At 33.3% G+C, this 26,334-nt stretch overlaps 3 protein-coding genes across 3 annotated transcripts; all 3 read left to right on the forward strand.

Annotated features, from left to right (window-relative positions):
• Positions 1 to 5,479: 5,479 nt before the first annotated feature.
• Positions 5,480 to 9,698, forward strand: LOC128387525 (activated Cdc42 kinase-like). The gene is made up of 6 exons (XM_053346733.1): positions 5,480 to 5,713; positions 5,855 to 5,909; positions 6,332 to 6,833; positions 6,927 to 7,647; positions 7,838 to 8,120; positions 8,308 to 9,698. Exons 2-6 carry the CDS (start codon positions 5,886 to 5,888, stop codon positions 8,530 to 8,532), a joined length of 1,755 nt encoding a protein of 584 aa, XP_053202708.1. The 5' UTR covers positions 5,480 to 5,713; positions 5,855 to 5,885; the 3' UTR covers positions 8,533 to 9,698.
• A 1,768-nt stretch (positions 9,699 to 11,466) lies between these two features.
• Positions 11,467 to 21,812, forward strand: LOC128387489 (E3 ubiquitin-protein ligase SH3RF3-like). Its single transcript, XM_053346702.1, has 5 exons — positions 11,467 to 11,945; positions 13,433 to 13,810; positions 18,489 to 19,769; positions 20,109 to 20,276; positions 20,363 to 21,812. Exons 1-5 carry the CDS (start codon positions 11,674 to 11,676, stop codon positions 21,732 to 21,734), a joined length of 3,471 nt encoding a protein of 1,156 aa, XP_053202677.1. The 5' UTR covers positions 11,467 to 11,673; the 3' UTR covers positions 21,735 to 21,812.
• An 815-nt stretch (positions 21,813 to 22,627) lies between these two features.
• Positions 22,628 to 26,230, forward strand: LOC128387561 (cytoplasmic protein NCK2-like). Its single transcript, XM_053346770.1, has 2 exons — positions 22,628 to 24,581; positions 24,684 to 26,230. Exons 1-2 carry the CDS (start codon positions 23,331 to 23,333, stop codon positions 24,885 to 24,887), a joined length of 1,455 nt encoding a protein of 484 aa, XP_053202745.1. The 5' UTR covers positions 22,628 to 23,330; the 3' UTR covers positions 24,888 to 26,230.
• Positions 26,231 to 26,334: the final 104 nt, after the last annotated feature.

A 26,334-nucleotide genomic window follows, 5' to 3' on the forward strand; every position in this document is an offset into this window, starting at 1 on the left:
TCTTACTAAAGTGAAAAATCTAATTATTCAACCTGTTATAATTAAATTAAAAGACTGAAATGGATCTTCATGTAGCACTTGGTTATCTACCACGCTCGACGATGAAGATACCCACAGTTGAGAGATACTTGGAATTGGTAGCTGACATGAAAACTGAGGTGGTTGAGTTACCCGAATGTCTTTTTCCAAAGACAATCAAAAAATACAGTGAAATGGGTAAGTTAATGTGCCTTGATCATGAATCTATTATCTACTTTTACCTACCAGTCAAGGAATGGGTAGTTGAAGATGTTCTACGACCACAATTGCTTCAATACAACAAATGGCACTCAGAGGAAATTTCACTCATCAGACTCTCTCGCTTCAATGAACAAGTGTTTCGAGTAGATGTGGTAATGAACAAGAATACAAGAAATTATCTGGTTAAAAAGAAACAACTAATGGTGGCATTAAGAGAACGTCACTATCTGGCCTTTGATTCTAACATCAACAAGCCCGACTTTGGGGCAAGCTCGAGGAAAATGGAAATTGAACTAAATCGATTAAGGCATTGTGATCGTCTTAAGCTCTTTGCTTATTTTGAAGTATCTAATGAGATTAATATTAATCATAAGCTTCTTAACACCTTAATCTTTCTTGAGAAGTTCAAACGAGGGGAGGAAGAAAGAATTCGTGTTTCGCTCCACCTTTAGAGTGAAGCCAGAGGGAGTTACTTTGTTTAATTGCATGTCGTTCCAATCAAATATTAATCACTCACTTGCAATTAATATCTTAGCTCATCCAATACTTTTAGTTTAATCAACAACCTAATCAACTTATTAACATTTACTAACAAACAAGTAATTAATCTAGTAGTGACAGTGAAATTATCTAAAAACAAAGAAATAACAAGAGAGTTAATCTAATGGAGTTGGCGCCTTACCATCAGAATGGTCATGTTGGAATACGTGCAGGTGAACATGGAAAAAGATTTGTGGTAAAAAATGATTTTGACCAAATAACGGAAATTCTATTTACATCAATAAACAACAGTCAGGAAGAAATCAAGAAATTGGTGGAACTGCTTCCCTCGGTCCAGAGTTACCAAGCTTGGGCTCACTCGGCACCGAGACTAACAAATGAAGGTCTGTTTGTGTGTATCACAATGGTGAATGTACATGACTTTATAAATGCGGTAAATGCGACTTGGTGGTGGAAAGAAGGAAGATACAATTGCGATATGGTGAACAATGTGGTCCCGAGCTTTGTGATGTACCATAAGAATCTGGAATTACAATCGACTGAGGACAATTTCTTCTGGATGTCATCATCACAAATAAGGTGGATTGATCTAGAAGTAATTGATGCAAGAATAACAACAGACAATGTAATGAGAGTTCTATTCACGTGTGAAAACACCAGAGAAGACCTGGACGAAAATGAATGGACAATGATTATTGATGGTCTACCGTATCTCTTTGCCGATAATACCAACTTGGAGCAATGTCCCAACTGTTGCGTTCATTTCTACCATTCACAAGAACACACATGTAATACAACACCAATATGCTCAGTATGCTCGGAAGTAAAATGCCAAAGGCAAACTAACCATAACTATTGCATTTACAGACCAAAGTGCCCAGATTGCACTTATTACAATCAAGAAGAGTCATCACATCCTAGTAATCATCACACGAAATGCCCGGCGGTCAAACTATTAACTCAGTTTGCTCTCAAAAACTCAAGAGGCATTTATGGCTCTTTGCGAATTGCATCTTATGCTCCTCCGATTTTAGGTGATGTCCAAAGCATAAACAGAAGAAGAAACAATTAAAAAAGGTGGAGCAAAAGAAGATAATGGTCAACAAAGAAGCTCCAATGAAAAGAAGAACAACATTTAAAATAAGAAAATGGAAATTTAGAAAAGTATAAAAGGATTCAACTTGTATATCAGAAATCACTCTCTTGTTAAGCTACCCCACTAATCCTTGTAAAAGTAAAAGCAAAACTAAAATAAAATGTTCTTTGAAAACAATTACATAATGTTCAAACTCTCTTCGTTTAAACCCTTAACTATGATCAGTGCTTCGACAAATAACAACATGTTTGAATCAGAAATAGATGCAATGGAAAACACATGGGCCAGAGAAGAGAATGGAAAATTTGAATTTCTATTTGCGATTGATGAAAACCGACCAATAGTGGAGAACCAATTAGACATGGTGACCAAACTACTAGAACACAAAGCTGAAATAAACATGTGGAACTGGACAAAAATGGAAATCAAGTCGGACACAGTGGACATTTTGAAGAAAGGGATGGTAATAAATAGTTGTAAAAACTTCTTGATCCTGAAAAAACAGATAAGCAACATTATTTTTGTCAAAACATCAAGTGAAGCAAGAACAATAAACATTGCAGATGCTTTTCATCGCATTGAATTTGTATAACCTAGTGTAACGTACTCAAATAAACAGTTTCATTAATAAAACAAATTGCTGTGAATATTTATTGAAAATAATGAATGTGAAAATCTCGCTGATCAATGTGAGGAAAAGTAACAATGTGGAACGAAGATTGAGAGAAAATTTAGCTGATGACAAGATTCTGGTACTGACGGAAGACAACGATAAGAAAATGTACAACAACCAAGTGAAAGCAATAAATGTCAGTGTCACCTATCCTGTTCGGTGGAAATGTTTAAGGAAAAGATTCATATCTGACTCGATATTGATGGTGTATCTAAGTTGTGGAAGTGGCTTCATGGGAATCATTGCTGTTTACGCTAGTCCAAATAATGACTGCTGCATCAAGGAACTGATAAACGCTCTGGAAGAACTTCCCGATCAAGAGCCATTTATAATATGTGGAGATCTCAATCTAGAAACCACGATTTGGACTGATCAACCCAGAAAACCACATGGAAGAGACAAGGAAATAATTGAATCATTAGCAAATGTATTGGAAAGAAAAAGATTTCACACAATATTGCCGAAACAAAAACCGGAGAATTTCACAAGGAAGGGCAATAAACCAGGTACTGGAACGGTGATAGATGTGATGCTGGCCAAAGGGGTGAACAAAGTGATAAGTGTAGAATTCAAGGATGAAAAGTTTCTTGATCATCGTATTATTAATTGTGAAATGGAATTGAAAAAGACAAAATTTAATCTGGATGGACTCAACAGGAAGATTACACAGTATTACCACCAAAAGCCGATTCCAATCAACAATGAGATGAACATAGAAGAAGCAATCTGTGCATTACTTAATCATGGAAGATCTAAAAAGATGAAAATAATGAAAAGTGGAAATAGAAAAGAAAGAAGATACAAAAAGAAAATAAACAGAGAAATGGATCCTACCAAGAGGAAAGAGATTATTGTGAATCTGAGGCAATATCGGCAAAGTAAAGCACTGAAGCCATGGAAATATGATCTGTCATCGCTTCATCGACTAATGAAAGAAAGAGCACCAAGAACTGGAAAACTAGATGATAAGATAAACAAGAAAAGCCAATTAATACCGAAATTTATCAAAATGGAAAAAACAAACTACATGGAGACGGGAGAAGGTCTAACCTGGGATGAAATTAAGATGTTAAAAGATATAAAACTTTTTAAGACCACATCAGGATGGGCTGATCCATATACTAAAACCCATTGGAACAGAATATGGTCAAGGCAAAAGACTGAAATAATAAATCTGGTAAATCGTATCTTTAGAGCAAAGAAAATTCCACCACAAATATTAATCTCTGGTGGTACAAAAATTCCAAAACCGGATGGATCATATCGGATAGTAAGAACTCAGAGCTATTTAGGAAAGCTAATCGATCTAATATTGGTAAAAAGATTACAATCCTTTATAAAGGAAAATGCATTAATAGATGAAGAAATTCAATTCGCATACATCGGAACAGAAAGAATGAAAATGCTGGTGAAAATCTATGAAAATTATGAAAGATTGGGAAAACTAATGTCAATGGACCTAACCAAAGCGTTTGATATGATCGACCGGAGAGCGATAAAAGAGAGACTGGAAGGAATGAATTTAAGCACGAGATGGTTGATTGAACAATTCATATCAAATAGGAGACTAAGGATAATGGAGAATGGCAATTTAATAGTGAGGAAGGATGAAGAAGCTCTACAAGGATTTGGCTTAGGGCCTCTACTATTTGTATTGGGAACAGATCAAACACTAAGACGATTAAACAATCATCCATATGATCAGATGGTATTGGCCTTTGCGGACGATCTAATTGTAATAACAAAAGATCTTGAATCGTCAAAGGAAGAGGTGAAACAAGCGTTTGAATTAATTGGAATGAAAATAAATGAGGGGAAGACCAAATATCATGATCTAAACGATAAAAGAGCGGAAAAAACGATTGTTGGATACAATCTTCAATTCACAAAAGATGAATCAGCCCTACTGAATAAACTGGTAACGAAATCCAACATGACCCACTTACAGAAGCAGTTACTCTCGTCAGTAAGGATGACACAACTGAAGATATTAATACAAACACACACAAATCATCTTCTAGAATCACTGGGTCTATCGCCATGGTGGAGAAATAAATTGTACAAATATCGGATAGATCATCTGATAAAGATCGGAAGGAAAGCGACACAGAGTGCCTGGATGATGAAGAGACACTATAGAGATCCGCTCTTTGACTGGATACACGACATCAAAAATCCATTCATCAACTATTTCATCAAAATGATTCTGCTTCTGTGGGAAATGGATGCAGACGAAGATGAATTCCCAGTAACTAACTGGGGAAAAGAGATTCGAAACCATTTGAAAAAGAAAAGAGAAGAGCAAATAGATCAATTCGAGGACCAATTAATGCTTGTCATCGAAAATGATAACGCCTGTGCTAGAATAAAAGGAAATCACCTACATTTTAGATCAATAGGAAGAAGATCACCTTTTGACGATGAAAGAGCGGCAATAACTATCCTTGAATACCTGATAGAGAAAAGAAACAACATTGGAATTGAAAAAATGGAACTGAACATCAAACTATCACCAAGTAATATCAAATACATGGACGATAGAGGGATAAAACCAAAATCAATAATGACAATGAAGGAAATGGAACTATGCTCAGAGGAAATTAGGCTAGAGGAACTATGGATCAACAAAACAGAGAATCAATGTAAAACTCTGATAAGAGAGAAGTTAGAAAAAAGAGAAAATGAACTAATGATGCCAAAGAAATGGACGTTTATGGGTGCGGTTTTAAAAAATAAAGCAGCGATAAATTGTATTAGGAATCAAGTATTCTACCAACATTCGATTATGAAAAACATGTGTCTGATCAAAACGATATGTCAACTATTGCCACATGACTGTGGAACAGAAATGAATGAAAAGCATCTGACAACTTGCAAAGAATATCAACCAAAAGGTGGATGGTCCATAAGCAAGAGAAAATTTGACAAAATAAAGAAAAACCTAAACGAATTAGCTGAGACTATTATGTCAGAATCCAAAAGAAGTGGTGGGATAACCCAACACTGTGCTCGCCGAGACTAGAAGTCGACCCCAAAAAACGGGGCCACCGAAAGGTGGGAGCAGCTGTTCAGTCAGCAACAAAGAATAAATGTTTACTCCCATTCACTAAATTCAATTGATTCAATTTCTTTGATTAATCAAGTATTTTTTTTAAATTCTCATCTTGATTCATCTTTCGCCAACACTTGAAAATCAATAACAAGTAAGTTCGTTTCTGTTCTTGATGTTAATTTAAAGTAATTTATCGGCTAACCAAATGTAATTTTTGTTTCTCTGTTTGGTTTTGTTTTTCGGTTCAATTTTGTATCTCATTTGTTAATACATGCGTTTATTTTTCGCTTAGATTGAAACAATTAAATTTATTCTCATCAATTATGACAACTAAGGATCTTTTTAAGGTAAGTGTTACCATTATTATGTGTCCATTGTGACAACATTATCCATTTTTGTCACTAGAAATTATGATTACAATGGTTGGTGATTTTCGACCAGGAATCATTTTGTTGAGTGTTGTCACCTCTTCCTTGATGAGAGGTTGACATGGTTTATTTTTAGTTTCTTAATGATGTTGACAATTAATTTAATGTTATTTAAGTGATTTTTATCTTGGTACAATTACATTCTCACTTGTTCCTGTTTCAACTAGTCATAAGGAAAGAGTTACTAATGAAAAGGTTGATCTAAATGGGTGACACAATGAATGAAGATTTTTGATTGTTAGATAATTACACTTTACTAATCAATCTTTTTTTTTTATTTCTTTTCTCTTTATCAACATTATCATTTGGATCGTTTTTATTGGACTGTCATAAAAAAAAAGTCTTTCGACTTTGGTCCTTCTCTGATGGATGAAGTTTTCAGAGAATTGGATATCATCAAACCAGAATTTACCGATGATTTAAATGGTCAACAAAAGGCTATCAATGATTGTAATTCAAACGTCAAAAATGAAATCAAAGAAATTGTTAACAAGTTAACTTTAAACAAGGATAAACCAAATAAGAATAAAACAACAGTTAAGCCCATCTCACCCGCTGAAGAACAGAATTTGGATTCAGCTATTGCCATGGCTAAAGAATTGGCTACATTGAGTATGATGGAACTTGAATTTAAGCCTGTTAATGATGTTAAACATGATAATATTTCATCAGACAGCCCAAAAACACCAACCTCACCAAATAAGAAAAAGTTTTCATTCAAATTCAAAAATAGTCCTAAAGGTGATCGTAAAAATTTCAGTGAAAAAGCAGAAAAAATCCCGGATATTCAATCTATTTTAACCGAAGAAGCCAAAGTCGCCTACAGTAGTTTAATTGAAAAAGGTGAAAATAAATCAACTAAAGGAAAAGAAACCAAACGTCATTTACAAATTACTAATTGTCAACTTTTGACATCAACTAATCCATCTTTAACAGGTACATCTCACTTTGGTACAGGAGCGACCATAACCTCTGCCACCTCAACCGCTAATCCTGTAACCATAAGTCATCCCATTGAAACAGATACAACTGATTATAATCCATTGAGACTTTTACGAAGTGGATTCTCAATTATCCCTAAAGTAAAGGGAAACAAACAACGTATTGCTGCCACCCCACAAACCGCATCACTTGCCAGACTTACAGCTAATGTTAACCGAAGTAATTTGGGAGCTCCACCACCTCCTCCGGCATCTTCAACCACCGGACCGATAGCGGTTTCAAGTTCATTGGGATCTGTTTTCCTAGATGACAATTTACCATCTTCATTAGCTCAACAACAGAATCAACTGCCATTACCTCCTCGTGATAGATCAAAACAAACTCAGCCTACCTGTTTGAAACAACACCAACGTAGACATCCACTTCTTATACCTGGATCCTCATCTTCAGCCGCAATCGGACCGGTATCTTCACTGGAATCTTCAGATTCATTTGAAAATGTAAATTCCAGTGAACCACCAATGTCCACTTTCAAACCTCATTTACCTGCTTTAAAACATGGAGTTTGTAATGAATCACAGCCAAGTTATGTTAACTATGTTCCTCCTCGAACCACAGAGATGGCGGATAACAAATATTCTAGTTCAGCCTCAACATCGAGCCCGATACGTACTTTGGGTCCTCATCCACCTCCAAAGCCAAATAGGACTTTTCTGTAAGTTTTACCTCGAAAAAAAGTTCTAATCATAACTTATATAATCTGTGTTATTCGAACCTATTGTTCATCTGATTCACTTTCTCTCTCACTCTCTTCTCTCTCATTTCCTTTCTTTCTCTCAATTATCGACTCTCTCTCTCTCTCTCTTCTGCCCTTGCCCATTTCTCATCTTCTTTGGCTTGATCAGGAATGAAGAGCCATTGGAAGCTAAACATGCTACTACTAGCTCAGCCTCTGTGGATAATCATTCATCACTAATGAAACCAACACAACAATTTAATGAGATAAAATCTTTCGATGGGCTCAACCAATCGCCACTTAAATCCTCTTCTATAAATTGTCGTGTTTCCTCACTAGATTATTCATCTACTTCTGCCGTTGATAAACCTAGTCTACTCACTCGATCACTAGATTCTAAAGAACCTGATCCAGATGAAGTTCGAGTCATGCAAAAAGTTCTTGCTAATGAAGTATGGAAAATGAACATTTACCATCTCTTTAGAATAGCAAATTAACCTTTTCAGACAAAACTTAGACACTAACTCGAAACTTTGATTATTCTTCTTGTTCTTTTCGTTCTCTCTTTTTTTTATTAACTTTTTCTTTTCTTTTCTTTTGCTAATTTATTAATTTTTCTCTTTATATTCGTTAATTTAGATACAGTTATCTACAGAGGAATGCATAAGAATCCTTCGAACCACAGGCTGTGATATTCACAAAGCAGTTAAATGTGTTCGATTACGAGAAACATTGAAAAATCATTCGATCAATATTGATTGTAATTGGGCGGAAATGTTGGCTCGATTTAATTGGAATATTCGTCAAGCCTCAAATTATCTAATTGCTACCCAAGGACTGCCAGAAGATACCACCGAAGTGTAATTGTGATCAATATAAGCACACAAACAATTCGTTAAGCTGCCCAGTTAAACTGCAATTAATTCAAATTTAACCAGAAAACGAAGCATTTAAATGGATCCAAAATCAGCAACTATCAATAAGGATCTAAATCTATTTCTTCATTTCTTAATTAGCTTTCATTTTACCAAACTGACCCGCTGAATTAATCGTCTCTTCTTCATCATTTATGGCAAATATTTTCAACCAAAATTTAATCAAACTACTAAATTGTAAAGCATTTAAAAAAAATCAATAATCATCTTGCAAACAATTAACTTTGACGCTGACAAATGCTGAAAAAATGAGAGCTTTAAACGTTACCTTCATCCGTTAATTAATGACTATGGAAAATTAATCAACTTCCCTTTCTCATCAATAGTTTATCTAAATAAGTTCCTGATGATCATCTAAACAATCAGTATATTTGCCAATGATTGTGAAAACAATTTCAAGTTCATCATCTCAAGCCTGTTAATCAAAGTGACCCAGGTCGTTACAACGATTACTGCACAAGAAATGAAAACAAAGCAACAATTAATTACCAATAATCATCTTATTTAGTCAATGGAATCAAAATTTTCATCAAAAATCATTTCTACTCATTATAATTAATCCTTTCCTTTTATTCACAATAGAAACTGAAGAAAAGCTCGATGATAATTCAAATGGATTAACTAATTTACACCAATCCCGACAATTAACTCTAATCTTATTCAATCCACAACCTTTCATCCTCTCTCAGTCTTATCAAAATTCATCTTCTATTATCATCTTTGTACTTATCATCATCCTCTTCAAGGAGCTAGTCTAATATCTTAATTGTAATCAAATCTTTTCAATTACCTTTTCTTTTCATCATCAAATAACCATCAACAACGATCAACTTATTGATTGATTTTTATTTGATCAAAAAAAGTTAAATTTTGTTTTTTGGTTAATCACTAAAGTAGTTGATGATTTAATCTTTAATTACATTTTGATGAAACTAAAACCACAATTAGCTAAATTTCTGCAATCATTTAGCAACAATAATGGTAATTATGACAAAACTGTGAGCATAAATCGATTGATGATCTGTATTAATGATTAATTGTAAGCAACAATTAAATTAATAAAATACGTTTGTTATCCCAAACTTGAAAATCTAATTGTCAATTAGATCAAATTTTCACGTTGAATCACAATTGACTAAATCATAAAATTTACCCAACAATCAATGAGTTTAAATTAACTCTGACAAAAGATCTAAATCATGATTAGTGAATCAACTGATCGAATCAAATTAAAATATCGTTCTGATTAATGAATGAACGATTAAACTTGATTAAAATAAACTAACAATTAAAATGTAAACAAGGAAAACGATGATTGAAATAAATTGTCGACACAATCAAATTAACTCTTAATAATTTGTTATAAATACAAACGAAATTAATTAAATTTTAATGACAAGTTTTACAGTTGAATAAACTTGATTAACTAATGATGAGTGAAACATAATTAGTTTGATTGTTACAATTTCTCCCATAACAATCAATGTCAATTGCCTTGGAAAACAAACAGGTAAACATTTAATTGGTAACGAAACGGAAACTGATGATAATTAAACAATCGAGGCTAAAATCCGGTGAAAGTGAATTTAAGTTCCGGTCAAGAAAGAGAAAAGTAAGAGAATAGCCTAAGGCAATTAAAAGAAAAGAAAGAAAAAGATGAGCCAAGGTGAGTTACCTAAGAAAAGCCATTTTCTCATCTTCTCTTTCCTTTTATCATCTCTTTCTTTTTTACTTCGTTTTTCTTTCTCTCTCAAATTCTCTTTCTTTCTTTTATCATCTTCCTCTTTCTTTCATTCTTTACGACATCTTATGTTTTCATCTTCTTCTTCTCCTTCTTCCTCTGTCTTTTCCCTCTCCTTCCTTTCCATCTCTTTCTCTCCTCATCTTCTGTCCATTCTTCCATTTCCTGTGTCTTTCTTTTCTCTTCTCTCTCTCTCTTTCTCTCTCCATCATCTTCTCTTTCTATATTCTCTTTCTTTCATCTTCTCTCACTCTCTCTCTCCTTTTCTCTCTCACGCAGACTTACTACTCACACGAGTTGTTAGTTAGAGTTGTTCCATCATCGGTAACATATTTTCATTCCAAAATTTGATCAGTTGATTGTTTTTCTTTTTCTTTTCTTTTCTCAATCAATTAATTTATCACAGTTAATGAATCAATTTTTTCTTCTAATTACAATTCAACTTGATTACAATCAAATCGTCAACCAAAACAATCCCATTGATCTTCAAAGACTCTTGACAAAAACTCAAAGCCAAAGCAAGTACAAGGTGTCAACATGATTGACCCAAAGAATAGTCTATGACCTTAACGTCTCAATTTATTGGTGAAATTTACTCTCATCATCAACATGACCTACACCCGATTACCATCATCTTAATCATCCGCCATTTCTAACAAAATAGAAAACTGATCCAACGATAATCAACCAACAATCATCATCATCACACCAACACTTGACTCTCAATCTCTGTAATAAACATCAACTGCCTTTGGTTGCCTTGTGTTAATTTCTGTTGCCATTTTTGGATGAAAACAAAAACCAATTGGTTAATTGTTATTAATTGGAACATCTGATTGACATTTAATCGCGAATTATGATCTTTGTGATATAATCAACATTCAAATTGATTCTCAACAATTTAACTGTTAATCAACTATTGATAATTTAATTCTCTTACCATCATTTTCTGTGAGTGTATTTACTGAGTGAATCTTTTCATTTCTCTCTAACCTAATAGTTAATTTCCAATTCTAAATCCATAACAATCGGTGTTTTCTATTCTACTTTCAAGTTACCCAATATATTACAAATTATCTTTGTAATTTACTAATTGTAATCAATCAACGATTATTTCTTTTGTTATTAATTGGAACACAATCTCTCTCTGGTTCCAATCCTGTTCTTATTTTCTTAGTAGTTACTTTTTCTGGTTCATCTCTATACCGAAATTGTAGTTAACCTTTAGTGTGACCTTTTGCCCGTTTGTTGATGAATTTTTCCTGATCATCTCTCATTATTATCAATTGTTCTTGATATTCTGTAATTTTGCCATGAGATTTAATTGTGATGTCTTTAATTATAATGGATAAAAGTGATATTTTCAGTGATATTCTTGAATGTTCCGTTTGCTTTGAGCAACTTGATTACACTTCCAAAGTATTACCATGTCAACATACATTTTGTAAGCGTTGCCTGGAGGAAATAATTCACGCTCATAAGGAACTTCGATGTCCAGAATGTCGAATCAAGGTGGACATTAAGGTAGATGATTTACCAAGCAATATTCTACTTATTCGTCTCCTCGAGGGACTTAAAAATAACCCCAAATTAGCACTGAGGTAAGTACATTTTTCGTATGTACAATTAGTTATAATGGAACACAATTCTCATCAATTTCACCCAAATTGCTGATTCTTTTTCTCAATTCAATTCATTTCATCTCCATGTTTATATCTCCTATCTTTTATCATCCATCTTCATGATCTTTACTTTCCCTGTCTTAATACACACACATATATACAATCTTATTCAATGGTAATTCATGAAAATACAATCAGAAATTCTGATGATGATTTGTAAACGATTATTAATACAATGTTAAGCTCTAATAGTAATTATTTCAATTTCATTCATCATAATTGATTTTATTCCTGATCATTGGTAATCCTTTTTTTTTCCTTCTGAATATTTGTTCATCATTTCAAATCTATTCTTTATTCATGTTGATTCTGTTATTCACCCAATTTCTGTTGAGAGGAGTTTTCTTATTCATGGTTATTAAGGTCACCCAACACCCATAGACAGTTTATCTTAGTGACAAGGAGAAAAATATTAAATTAAATATATTGTCAAGATGAAAATGTCGCTTAATGGCCTCATGGTTAGTCTTCAATTTGCTCTTGATCTCTCCCTTTGATTAGTTTTCTATTCTGTAAATCTTGAGATGATCATTACAATTTCATCATGATTATCATCATCCCAATAATAGAACCATGAAAATTATCATCATTCCATCAAAATCTAATTCCATATGTATCCTACTAGTTTTATCTTCGTATTGGAATATCCAATGGATAAGACTAATATTATGTACTCATGATTAGAATTTGCTTTGTGTTTATTGGGGAAGATCATCTTAAGTGGTTGCCATTTTTTTCTCTTTCTTACCTAACATTATCTTCTCTCTCTCTCTCTTTCATCTTTCCTCTTCTTCTCAGCTGAGAAAAAGTCTCACTCGATTGTAATATATTATTGCCAAGCTTTAAGAGCGATATATAAGTTATCGTAATTTTCTGGTTACATTTCTTTGCCCTTGGCAAGATGGGATGAGGATGATGAACAAAGATTGAGAAAGAAGAAGGTGAAGATGAGGATGAAGATGAAGATGATGAATCAAATGATGGAGAGACTAAATCTTTACACTATTATCATCATCGATGTTAAATCAATTTACATTTTTATGATATTCTAGTTTATTTGAAGCATAATAAAAGATTAAGAAAATGATGAAGAAAAAAAAAGAGATGAAGATGATGAAGGTGAAAATCTCCATGGGGTCACTTTGTAATCCATCACAGCAATCAGCTTAAATCAATCTCGTAATCTCAATTCTTAACAATTTAATATCAACACATAAATTAACGTTGATAATTTGAAGCCTTTTCTTTTTGTTTTCTGTGTTAATTAGATTCCTTTAAAGGTTATAATTATTTTGGAAAATATTTACTTTAATTACCAAATGAAATGTTATTTTCAAATTAAATTGCTATCGATTAATTTACTAATTACTCTGTAATCTTTTTGCTCTCTCTCTCTCCATCAACAGGACCTCTAAAAATGGAAGCGGTCATTACAATAATAATAATGAATTAAATCACCAACGGACATCATTTAATACGTTAAACAATAACAATCGAATCAATCAATCACCATTGTACTCAAATGAACAAATTTGCCGACTCCAATCAGCCAATGAAATTGGCATTTCCTCATTGAAGGTTGATTCATCGTTACCCTCATCAATATTACGCCAACAACAACACCAGCGACCAGCGAGTCTCAGTCAACCTGCCAAGAATGATACAAATAATATCATGAAACACCAACAGTCAACAACAACACCAACATCATCATCCACAGGAAACTTATCACCCTGTATAACTCGTGCCAAAGCTCTTTACACATATGATGGCAAGGAACAAGGGTGGGTCATTCTCAATATTTTCCTTCGTTTCCTTACCAACACAATCTTCCCCTTCATCCATTTTCTAGTTGTTTTTTTTAATGTTTTCTAAATGCAAAACATTCATTATATTCATGTACACACTTCGAGCCAGTCATTGAAATGGAGAAAGAGGTTGAAGATGATAGAACATCATCATCATCATCTCTCTCTCTCTCTCTCTCTCTCTCTCTCTCTCTCTCTCTCTGCTCTCACTCTTTGAAACTTCAAAGAGTAGAAAAGAAAATGATATTTTAATTTAGAAAATTGCAAAGAGAAGATGAAGGAAAATGATGAAGGAGAAAAATAGAGATGATAAAAAGAAATGAAGACAAGATGAATGGAGAGAGAGTGGAAAACGTAAGGTGGTGATGTTGACAACAAGTTAAATCTCACTAAAAATCCTCTTCCATTTCCTCTTCATCTTTCATCTTCTCACTAACTCTCTTTTCATCATTTCCTTTTAAACTCACTTGATGATGATAATCATCCTTGGTAAATGAATATTTGTCTTGTAAGAAAACCCAATTTACATCAATTACTTTAGATATTTTTTTCTCCATCATAATGATGATAAACAATTAAGAAAATTATAGCAACCGAGGTTCCTTGATGATGATGATGATTTAAGCATCATTTTTACAAATTATCACGATGAAATTGATGATTCCTACCAATTTGATTAGGTGTTACTATCCACACCCGATATTATTATAATATAATGAGAAAAAAAAAATTTCTCCCCTTTAATTAAATTTATTACGATAATATAATTGAAAAGTTGGCCAACGATTGTTTTGCAAAAATTGATTGACTATTTAATTAACTTGAACATCAATCAAATCCCTTAATCCATCATCAATTGATGATGATAATCAAAAACAGCTTCAATACAAACACTGGTCAAACCTTTTAATACTTTGCTCCAGCTGATGGTTATTACATATACTACCTTAATCATCATCTTAATCACCAGAACTTAATCATCATCATCATCATCAGTGTAATAATGATTAGACTAATAATCTACTCGAGGGTGTTTCAGTTAAATCATCATTAGATGAATTTTCTCATATCATCAAGATGAAGATGAAAATCAAGACTCATCCCACTTTCCACCCTCTCTCAGGGCTTCTGCTTATGAGAATCATCAAGCTAATAATATGTTAGACTTTTTTGTCTCCTTTTTTTTCATCATCATCTCTTTGCAATCTTCATTTTCACAGTTATGTTAATCATCATCATCATCCTTACAATATAATCCTAGGAAAGTGAGCAACCTCTCAATGATTTTACAATGTTGATGATGATAAAAAAGTTACTCTCTTGGCCCTTGAGATGTGTAACTGTTTATTCAGTTGAAATTTAGCAACATCATTCAGGGTGATGGTGAAGAGGTTGAGATGATGATGATGATGATTTGGTGGAGGAGGAAAAGATGATAACAAGAAGAGGAAGATGAAAAATGAACTTAAAATGATTTAGTTTGCTGATTAAAATCAATTGACTTGAACCATCAGTTAACTTACATGGTTATGTTTTCATGTTCCAGCATTGATTGTAATTCATTACAACAATTTATCCCATTTTTAGTTAACTATTACAACAATCAATTTAAATTCATTCCCAATTGCTAACATCATGCTCACTTAATTGTTTTAAATTAGTCTGCTAACCAACAATTAACTAAATGAGATTTGTTATTAGTAAAATTTTCGCAAAATGTCAATTTAAGATGAGACAATTTATTACAATTACAATTAACTTTAATTTTTACACTTATTGAATCAATTTTTTTCATCTCTTCATTTACTATGATTAAATTTAATCCTATTAAATTAATCAATTCTAATTTTTTCCCCGAAAAATTTTGTCAACATTAATCAATTTGATTGTATTATTTATAGTAAATTGTGATATATATTAATTATCATATGATTGTTGTTTTGTTTTCATTTAACTATTTATAATTAGCTGATTAACTCTTAAATTGAAAAGTGTCTAATCTAAGTTACCCTGAGTGAAACTGATTGTTAATTGTTACAATCAAGGTTTCGACAATCTATATTTATATTAATCATCATAATTGAATTGTGATCAACATCTATTACCATGGATGTCTGATTGTATTACTTTGATATGGATTCATGTTTTTCCTGATTAACCTTAATTCAAAGTGATCAGTAACAATTAACCGTCATACTCTTGATCTTGTATTAACTACTCTTGATTAACCAGGACAAATTTATAATCATTTTGTTATCCATTAATGATTGTTAATTAACACACTCATACACCATCAAAATCTGATAATCAAAATTAACTTAATTAACTTGATCATTGAATCAACAAGTTTTATTTTTCCCTGAAAACAAAATTTCCAGAAACCTTACAATTAGTCAATTAGTTAGTTAAATTGTTGTATTAATAGACTTGATTTCAATTTTTAATCAAAATGAAAAGTTAAACCTTTAATTGTTTCTTGATTGTTTTACACAATTAACGATAAATTATTAACCCAATTTCAGATTAATCTTTTAATTGGTTATTTCTAAATTCATTGATTTTCTCGAGGATAAAATAATTAAACCAAGAATCGTATTCTTGTTTGAACACAATTAATATTTATCAGAATTATGAACATGATGATTAATAATAACGGTAAACTATTATTTATTTCAATGATGATTAGGATTACGGAAGCTGAAAAGATGATCAATATGAATTAACGTTTATATTAATTGTAATTAGCATCATTAACTGTTAACAACTTTTCAGACTGATTATCTGTTAACCTTTTTTTTCATGTCATCATCTGGATCATCATCATCATCATCATCATCATCCTCATCATCCTCAGCTCAAAGATGATTACCTGATAATAATAATTTTCATCCATTGACTCTGAGCATCATCATGAGCTATAAATAGTTACCATGTGATGAAGATGTAGGAAGATGATGATAACTCTTGGGCCCAATGAGTTCAGAATCAGAATCAGAATTGATTTTTGTTATTTTTTCTTTCTGGTTCCTGGAACTTTTTTTTTCACCCAATAAGCTTATGGATCCATAGGAATCGAGAAAAAAAATAACCGAAACTTGAGATTGCTGAGTTTCCATGTTAAAGATAAATTGGTTACGATTCTGTGAATCAATTTGATGATTTCAGCCAAATACACACTCGAAACTTATATGATAATATATCCCATGGATTCTTGATGAAGATTATGATGATGATTGAAGCAACCAGATGATATGAAACAAAATGATTACGATAATTAAGATGATTGTTTAATTGTTAGTTGAAGAGATTGACTTTTCTCCTATGCTATTAATAATATAATTGAGTGTCACCGTTATCAAGATTATCATGAAAGATTATCATCTAGATTTTCTTAGCATCCTAATTTGATTGACCATTTGTTGACCCAATTGGATATTAACCTTTAAGCTTATCAGATCAATTGAGCTTAATCATGATCAGAATGATATTTACTATCTTCTCATTGGTAAATTGAATCAATATCATCTTTGATTTTTTCTCCTCATCCTGATAAACTAATTTCATCTTCTTTTACTTTTTTTTATATATTCTATTGATAATAATGATGATTTTATCGTTATTATTACTCTGCCTAATGATTGTTCAGCCTCACTTGATTCTGATTGCTTTTCCATAGAGTGAAAGTGATGATCATGATGATCAGAATTCCCTCCCTCTCTTGTCATCATATTGATTATCATCATCTTGATGAACTAATTTCAAATCTACTAACCTGATGAAAAGTTGATCCGTTTTTTTGTTTTATCATCTTCATCGAGACGATGATGATTTACTCCTTTTATCATCTTAATATCATGATGATGATGATGATGATCATCATCATCATCCTCATCTTTCAGATGAATTCATGAATTTTGTTTTGTTTTTTTTACCTGTCATCATGTTTTCAATCAATTTTTTTTTGTTTATTTCTCAGTTGAAAAGTTTATCAATGGTTGATGATCATTTTGTAACAATTAAATCATCCTCTGGTTGATTGATTCTGTTAATCATGATTAGTTTCATCATGATTGAATCCGTTGACACATAATCTATTGTTATGTTCACTTGTATATCAATTAATTCCCAGAAATAATTGAATCACTAATTGTTTATTCATTTGTCGAAAACTATTATCATTAATAACCTTTCCATACAATAATATTTAGATTCAGTTGTTGGTAATGATGCTTATTATTATTATCAGAATCAACAATTAAAATGATTTATTTTACACCATTAGATTAGTGAAATAAAGACAATTAAATTACGACTCTATTGTTGATTAATTATGTTTGCTTATTAGTTGTACCGTTTTCATTACAAATTTGGACAATTAGTTGAATAGAAATTTTAATTTATCGATAAAAATTTAATTTGATCGACAATCAAATGAACATTTAAACTTACAAATCATTGATTATTATCACAACACTAATGAACTTTTGAAAATGTTCATTTATCATGTAAATGATTCAGAGATTGAGTAAAGATTAGATTAATTTTTTCTTCTTGTTGTTCCTACTGATTAATGAATCCACTACATTTAATTATAGATAATTAATGGTGAAACTTGATATTAATTAAATTTTCTCTCTTTTGTCTAATTGTACAGGGACTTGTCTTTCGATAAAGGTGATGTCATTATAATTCGCCGTCGAATTGACCCAAATTGGTTTCATGGTGAACTCAATGGTAAACAGGGTTTTCTACCGGCCTCTTATGTTACCCTTTTGGCCCCTTCACCTGTACCACCTCAATGTAAAGCTCTGTACGATTTCAGGGTAACCGATGTAGAGGAAAAGGACTGTCTTCCCTTTAACAAAGGTGACACCATAATTGTTATCCGACGGGTCGATGAAAACTGGGCTGAAGGTCGTTTAGAGGGACGTATTGGTATTTTCCCGATAACTTTTGTCGAAATGAATTCCTCGGCCAAAGTGTTGCTTAAATTGACTACACCAACTCCACCATTACCCCCACCTACTGTCGCTGTTATTTCGGGAGCGGCAACAACACCAGTAGCTAATGTTATCGGCGGTGGCAGTGGATGTTTACAAGGTTTACATCCTCCATCCACCGGAGATGCAAATTTAAATTATTTAGAAGATTCCAATGGATCATCATCATCAACCTCCAGTCTAACAACAAGTCCAACATCATTAAACTGTACCCAGTCTACTACATCTTCCTCTTCATCATCTTCATCTTCATCCTCTTCCGCAGGTCTTCCTTTAACTTCGCCCTCACCTAATGGTGTTTACACCTTCTTATCTTCATCAACTGCACCATCTCCGCTAATCGCTAATAACAGTAACTCCTCCACCGGTAGTAAGATAATTAACAGTAAATGCAACGGTTCAACATCTTCCACGGTATCAAATGTCAACCCAATAAGTTCATCAGCTCTCTCATCATCTTCATCATCCTCATCTTCCCAAGCAACCATTATCACCACCCCAACGTCAACCTCTAAAAGTCAACCCATTTACCAATCGTCACAAGGATTGCTGCCACTCTCTTCCCACCGATCTCCATCTTCATCCACCGCCACTTCCTCACTTTCCCATAAAAGACACTCTGTATGTGTACCCCAAGGAGTGTCTCTTTGTTTACCTCCCTCATATCAGAAATTGAATCCTCTCGGACCGGATACCAAACCTTCAACTAATGGACTATCATCTTCACTGGGTCCAAATAATAACCATCGCCATTCAATGGAACTACTCAGTGAATTCAATCCATCATCATCATCATCGAAAAATGATAATCTTGAAAATTGGACCAACGATGATCTCGGAATACGAAATTCTGGTGTTCGAAATAGTTGGAGGCGAGAAACAAGTCTCTTGGAAACTCGATGCCCTGTGATGAACTTTCAATCAACATCCACTTAGTACGTTTAAACAATCAAAGAATCACTTGAATCATGATCATCATACATGAAAGAATTGAGAATATATCAAATATCTGACATCTGAAAATGATCAGATACTTGAATAAAGAAAACAGATAATTCTGTTGAAATTGAAAGAGATATTCAAATGATATCATGAGAATGACAGTTGAGAGTAGATTCAACAATCTATGATTATTAAATATCAGAAAGTCAACATGTTATTTTGTCGATAGTCCAGATATTGAATTTCCTTGGAATCGCATGAATGATGAATATGATTTTACCTTAACCGATAAGTTGAATTGTTAATAATTGTCTTTCTTTCCTTTTAAATAGTTACATCGCTTTGTACAATTACAGTCCACAGAAAAATGATGAATTGGAACTGAGAAAAGGTGAATTGTATTCCGTTAACGAAAAGTGTCAAGACGGTTGGTTCAAGGGAACTTGTTTACATTCAAACGAATCGGGAGTTTTTCCTGGAAATTATGTCCAAGTGGCTAAGTAAGTGGTCAATGGTCAAGAAGTAATTGTATTAATACGTGATGTTTGTTGATTAATTTATTGATTTTCTCTTGTTGTTCCATCAGAGCTTCAATGTCTTCATCCTCATTCCCTCTCACTCAATCATCTTCTTCATGTAATCTTTCAATCGGGAATCGTTACCAATCAAATGATGGATCAACCACCAAACCCTTTTTTCCACCGCCGAAAGCCAAGCCACCCCTCCCTGAGAAACCTTTATTGGACAATTTAGGAAATGCTAGTGGATTAGGATCATTATCGCCCAATATTTTATCTCCCTCATCATCTACTTCAAACACTGCGACTTCAACGCCAACCGGTGCTTCCAAATTTGCCAACTATGCACGACCTCGACCAACCCCTGACCAATGTCCTGTAAATGGTGTCGAAAGTACCAGTACCGTCAGCTCAAAATCAAACGTTAAACAAGGTCTAAATTTCTGGTCTACACCTAAACCACCCCAACGACCTCCTCGTCCAACGACCATTGTCCCCTCATCTTCAACTGGAGAGACAAATCAAAAGTCTCATGTTACTAATGAACAAGAAGACGATGAATCCTCATCTTCCCAAAGTTCATCACCTCAATGGCATCAGCCCAAAGTGGCCGCAACCCGAACACTAACCAATAATTCATCTTCCTCATCATCATCTACATCCACCAATAATTACAATTCTAATCCATTAATCCAATTTTTGAGTTCGAAAAAAAGTTCAAACAATATTAGTAACGATAATTGCTCATCAAATGGTCCAACTCGTAACAACAGTTGTAACAATATAAACACGACCGTTAATACTAATCCAAATCACCCTGAGAATAGATCATTCGGAATATTATCAACACCCAGAGCATCGTCTTCGTGCTCATCGGTTAATAACAATTGCGAGCGAAAAGAGGCCAAAAAAGAGCGAATAAGTTTGATGAAACGCTGGACATCAGGGAAATCGAAAAAATCTAAATCACCCCCACCCAATTCAAACGGTTTCTCCTGCGACAATCCAACCTTTGTCGACACTTCTCCACCTCGAGGTCAAAATGTAATTCTATCAAATCCCGTTACAAGTAATGGTAATTCCTCAGCCAATGTTACTCATGTTCGTTCAGGTTCATGTCCGAGTGAAGCTTTGACCAGTAACTCTCACCATCATCATCATCTCCACCACCATCACCCTAATCCTCATCACCATCACCATCATCATTCATCCAAAGGGGGAGGGATAATCGGAGGATTAATCTCCCAATCGTCAACAATTTACAAAGAAAGATATCGCTGCATTGTGCCTTATCCCCCACAAACCGACTACGAGCTTGAACTTGAAATAGGCGATATCGTTTATGTCCACAAGAAACGGGAAGATGGTTGGTACAAGGGAACCTTACAAAGAACCGGAAAAACTGGACTATTTCCGGGCAGTTTTGTGGATGCTTTTTAATCCTGATGATGTTTTGTTTGTGGATCAAGATAAACACCAACACCAATTGATTAGTTTATTAGTTAATCACCAACAATCTTTTCTTTCATCCAGTTTATCTCATTCATTTTTTGCTTTTCTGTATTTTTCACTTCTTCTTAGTATCAATTAAATATTTCTGTTAAAATCTATTACCAATCAATCAATTTCTTCAATTTTTAATGATCAATAATTATTCCTAAAAATTTACTTAATAGTTTTGAAAGAAAAAAAAACTTTGTTTTCATTCAGTGAATTTTTTAATGTTCACAAGTAATTAAACCTCAGCTAATCATCAGAAAAAAAGAGATAATCAAGTAAATTTTATCTTCAACTTAAACGGGAAGATGATAGTTAATTAATCAACACTAATTAGCGTAAGAGAATTGGGGGAAAAAAAGCTCAGCTGAGATTTTTATTCTTTTCCCCATTAACCATGAAGTGGGTTCACTAACCATCGCCGACGTGGCCCATTAAAAGGTTTGGCCTTAAACGGAACGGGATTATCAGGACGACCCCACAGAATATTGGCCTTAACCGTAAAAAGAACGGCTTTCCGTTTAAAGAGAATTTAAATCCCTTTCTTTCTCCTTATCTTCTCTTTCTTCCTCTCTCTCTCTTTCTCTCTCTCTCTTCATCTTCTGTCCATTTTCCCCTAATCATTCACTCGTATTTTCTTCCCCTCTCATCATCTCTCTTCTTTCTCTTGTGTATCTTGGATATTTACCGATATTTCTGGATACCAATATTTATCGATACTTTGAGAGAGAGAGAGAGAGAAAGAGAGGAAGAAAAATCATCAAAAAAGAAAGAGAAAAAAAGAGAAAAAATTGTTCTCTTTCTCTTGTGTCTCTCTCACGCAGTTGTAGCTTTAGTTTAGGTTCCTGGTTTGGTTTTCATCCTGAAAGAAATAAAGAAATTGCTCCTTTCTTTTTGGTAACAATTTCTTTTTCTTTACTTAATCAAAGTTAATCAGTTTTCTATTTAAATTGTTCCCCATCTAATTAATTACAACTCAATTTCTATTCTATGTTTTCAAACTAAAATCAACACAATTTCACCACAACAATAACACCAAAAGGAGGATCCACTTTGAGACCATTGAACTGACATAATCTGAAAGGAAGTAACAAAATGTCAACATGGATTGACCTAGAGGATTACCTATGTTGACCTCTCATTTTATAGCTAATTAACATCACTTAAACTTAGTGTCATCATCTTTAAAATTAACTCATTTAATCAACCATCATCATTAATAGGAACAACAGAAACAACAACAACAATAATAATACCAACAGATTGACTACTTTGTTTATACCTCGTGTTATTTTGACTATTGGTTTACAATAGGAGAAAAGAAAAGAAAAGATAGAATCAAATGATTGATTCAATTGTACAATTAAATTTGATGCTGATTCTATGATCTTGAGGTGTTTGTGATCAACAATTAACAATCTTGCTGATTATTCAAGCTGTCTTTCTATTCGGTGTGTGTTTTTGTATTTACCCTCCTTCAAAGTTGATACATAATCACAGCCACAAACACACACATACAACACTCACTTACTCACACAAATGACAATGAATATCAAAAAAGGTAAAAGCGGTGAGGAAATTTATGTAATTGCTAAATATGATTACACTGCTCAAGGTTCCCAGGAATTGGATTTGAAAAAGAATGAGAAATTAACTCTTCTCGATGATAGTAAAAACTGGTGGAAGGTGTTAAATGCTAAAAATCAATCAGGATTTGTGCCATCTAATTATGTAAAGAAAGAGAAACCATCAATATTTGATAGTATTCGGAAAAAGGTGAGAAAACGGAGTGAATCTAAAAGTTCAATTTCATCTCCTGTTTCCTCACCAATTGCAACTAGAATAGTTGATATTGATATAAGCGGTTCATCAACCAGTGGAGGTGGTATTGGGTGTAATTTAAATCGTTCACCAGAAATGGAAGCCCAACTTCGTGCCAATCAAGCTACCTCATCATCTTCACATGGTCAAACATCATCCCAATCGATTGCGGTGGTTAAATATAATTATGAAGCTCAACAATCAGATGAATTGTCTCTAGTCAAAGGAACTCGTATTCATGTTCTGGAAAAATCAAGTGATGGCTGGTGGAAGGGTGAAATTGATAACACCCTTGGTTGGTTTCCATCTAATTATGTTATAGAGGAACCATTACCTGTATCATCAATTAAAGAAATGAAACCAGAAGTCACCCTTAATGGTACTGGTGGTGGCGGCGGCGGTGGTGGTGGTGGTGGTGTTGTCAATAAGATAAGTGATATTGATGCTCCTGGTTGTTCAATGGTAAACAAGGTAGATAATGGTCTCAATAGGATTCAGAATGAACCGGAATTTGAGGTTGTCATTGCTCTTTATTCATTTACTTCTCAAAATGAAGAGGAGTTGAGCTTTCAAAGAGGTGAAAGGTTAGAGATAATTGATAAACCATCAAATGATCCAGATTGGTGGATGGCGAGAAATGCTTCCGGTGATACTGGTTTGGTTCCAAAAAATTATGTTCAATTAATTAGTGACAAACAAGAAACTACCAATAATGTGTCTAGTAACAATCAAATAGTCTCGGGTGTAGCTAAAGACTTGGCCAAATTATTACTTTCGGAAACCGCTAAATCAACTGGACCTTTGACCGGTATTGGAGGTAATGGTAATTCTTATAGAAATGGTGGTGCACATAATGATCTACAATCAAGACCATGGTACTTTGGATCAATCTCCCGATCTAATTGTGATCAAATGCTAAATGAAGGTGGAATCGATGGTGATTTCCTTATCCGAGATAGTGAGACAAATGTAAGAATTTCTCTGCCAAATAGAGTAGCTGTTTAATCATTGAGATTAATCATTGTTTTTGTTTTGTTTTATATTCTAATTGATTTTTTTTTCTCTTTTTAGTATGGAGATTTTTCAGTATCACTTAAAGCTCCAGGTCGAAATAAACATTTCCGTGTACATTTTGAAAATGGAGTTTATTGTATTGGACAGAGAAGGTTTAATTCACTCGACGAATTGATTGAACATTACAAAAAGGCTCCAATTTATACAACACCTAAAGGACAAAAGATGTATTTAATCAAGCCATTTTCGCCGATGATTTGATTACATTAATCACCATTAACAACAATTAAACAGTCAACTTATATATATAAAGAAAAATCAACAAGGAAAAGATGGACACTGAATCTGCAACTTTTATCGGCAACGATTATCCATCTATTCACATAGCAATCAATCAGAAATTTTTATCATTTTCTTCAGAACATTAATCTTATTATTTAAAAAGACGAAAATTATGTGCATAATAACGATTTCTACCTTGACCCTAACCATTTCTCTCTCTCTCTCTCTCTCTCTCTCTCTCTCTCTCTCATCTTCTCTAATTTTACAAATATCTTTTTATCTTCCCTTTCTCATCTTCTCAATTTATCATCTCCTTCTCCTTCGCCCTCTCTTCTTTCTCCTTTCTTCCTTCTATCATCTACCTAATCCTTTACCCACTAGTTTGATAATACAACTAAAAAATCAAAGGCCTAAGTTACTGGTCACCTCTTAGACCATTAAAATGACCACATCACTTGACCATCATCCCACCTTCAACCAAGGAACGGAAGAGAGAGATAATCTCTCTCTATCTCTCTACCGGTTAAATTAAATGATGAATCTTCTGAAAAGTTCATCATCCCCTCCGGATGCCATCAACCCAAAGTAATAGCTGCCACCCGAAGATCAACCAACAACTCATCTTCTTCATCATCAAACTGTAATCCATCAATAGCTAATCTAAATCTCCTTTGGTTCCAGTTATCACCTTAATCACAGTATATTAGTAAATTGCTCAACTGGTCCATCATCAAGTTGACTGTCTTACAATTAATGTTCAACCATCAACTCAGAGCACACAAACTTGTGGACTTCAGGGGAATCAAAAGATGACTCAATGCCAATAATATCTCTTGATACAATCTAAACAACTCTCTCATCGTTAATCCTAATCCATAATTACATAGAAGCTGATTACGAGCTTGAAATTACTAATTTATCGAGTGATTATGATCGGTTAATATCAATGGAATCAAAAGAAACCGGAAAATAGTAAAAACCCTCAACTTTCCGGTCATTCTAATGGATGCTCATCTAATCATCATTAAGCAAAAAAAAATTAATTGTGATTGAAAACAACAACCATAACAATTTATTATGATTAGTTTGTCAGTAAACAATCAACATTCAAATTTTAAGTTAGACTCATTAACTTTTCTTGTTTTTCCCCTTTTTTCAATGTATTTTTCAACTCTCTCATTCTCTCTCCCTCTAACTCCCTCTCTCTCTTAGCACCAATTAAATATTTCTGTTAAAATCTATTTCCAATCAATACAATTAACATTTATGTGAACCCAATTAATAGAGAAAAGATTTTAAAACAGAACATAATTAATAACGGATTCTATTAATTTTTTTCTCTTTTCTCTTTTTTCGAACAATTTTTTTTTCTTTTCTCATCTTCCAAACGTAATTCACCTCCCACTGCTCTCTCTCTCACCCTTTA

Source organism: Panonychus citri, unplaced genomic scaffold (genome assembly GCF_014898815.1).
Source record: "Panonychus citri isolate SS breed McGregor unplaced genomic scaffold, ASM1489881v1 Contig00002, whole genome shotgun sequence".
NCBI lineage: Eukaryota > Metazoa > Arthropoda > Arachnida > Trombidiformes > Tetranychidae > Panonychus > Panonychus citri.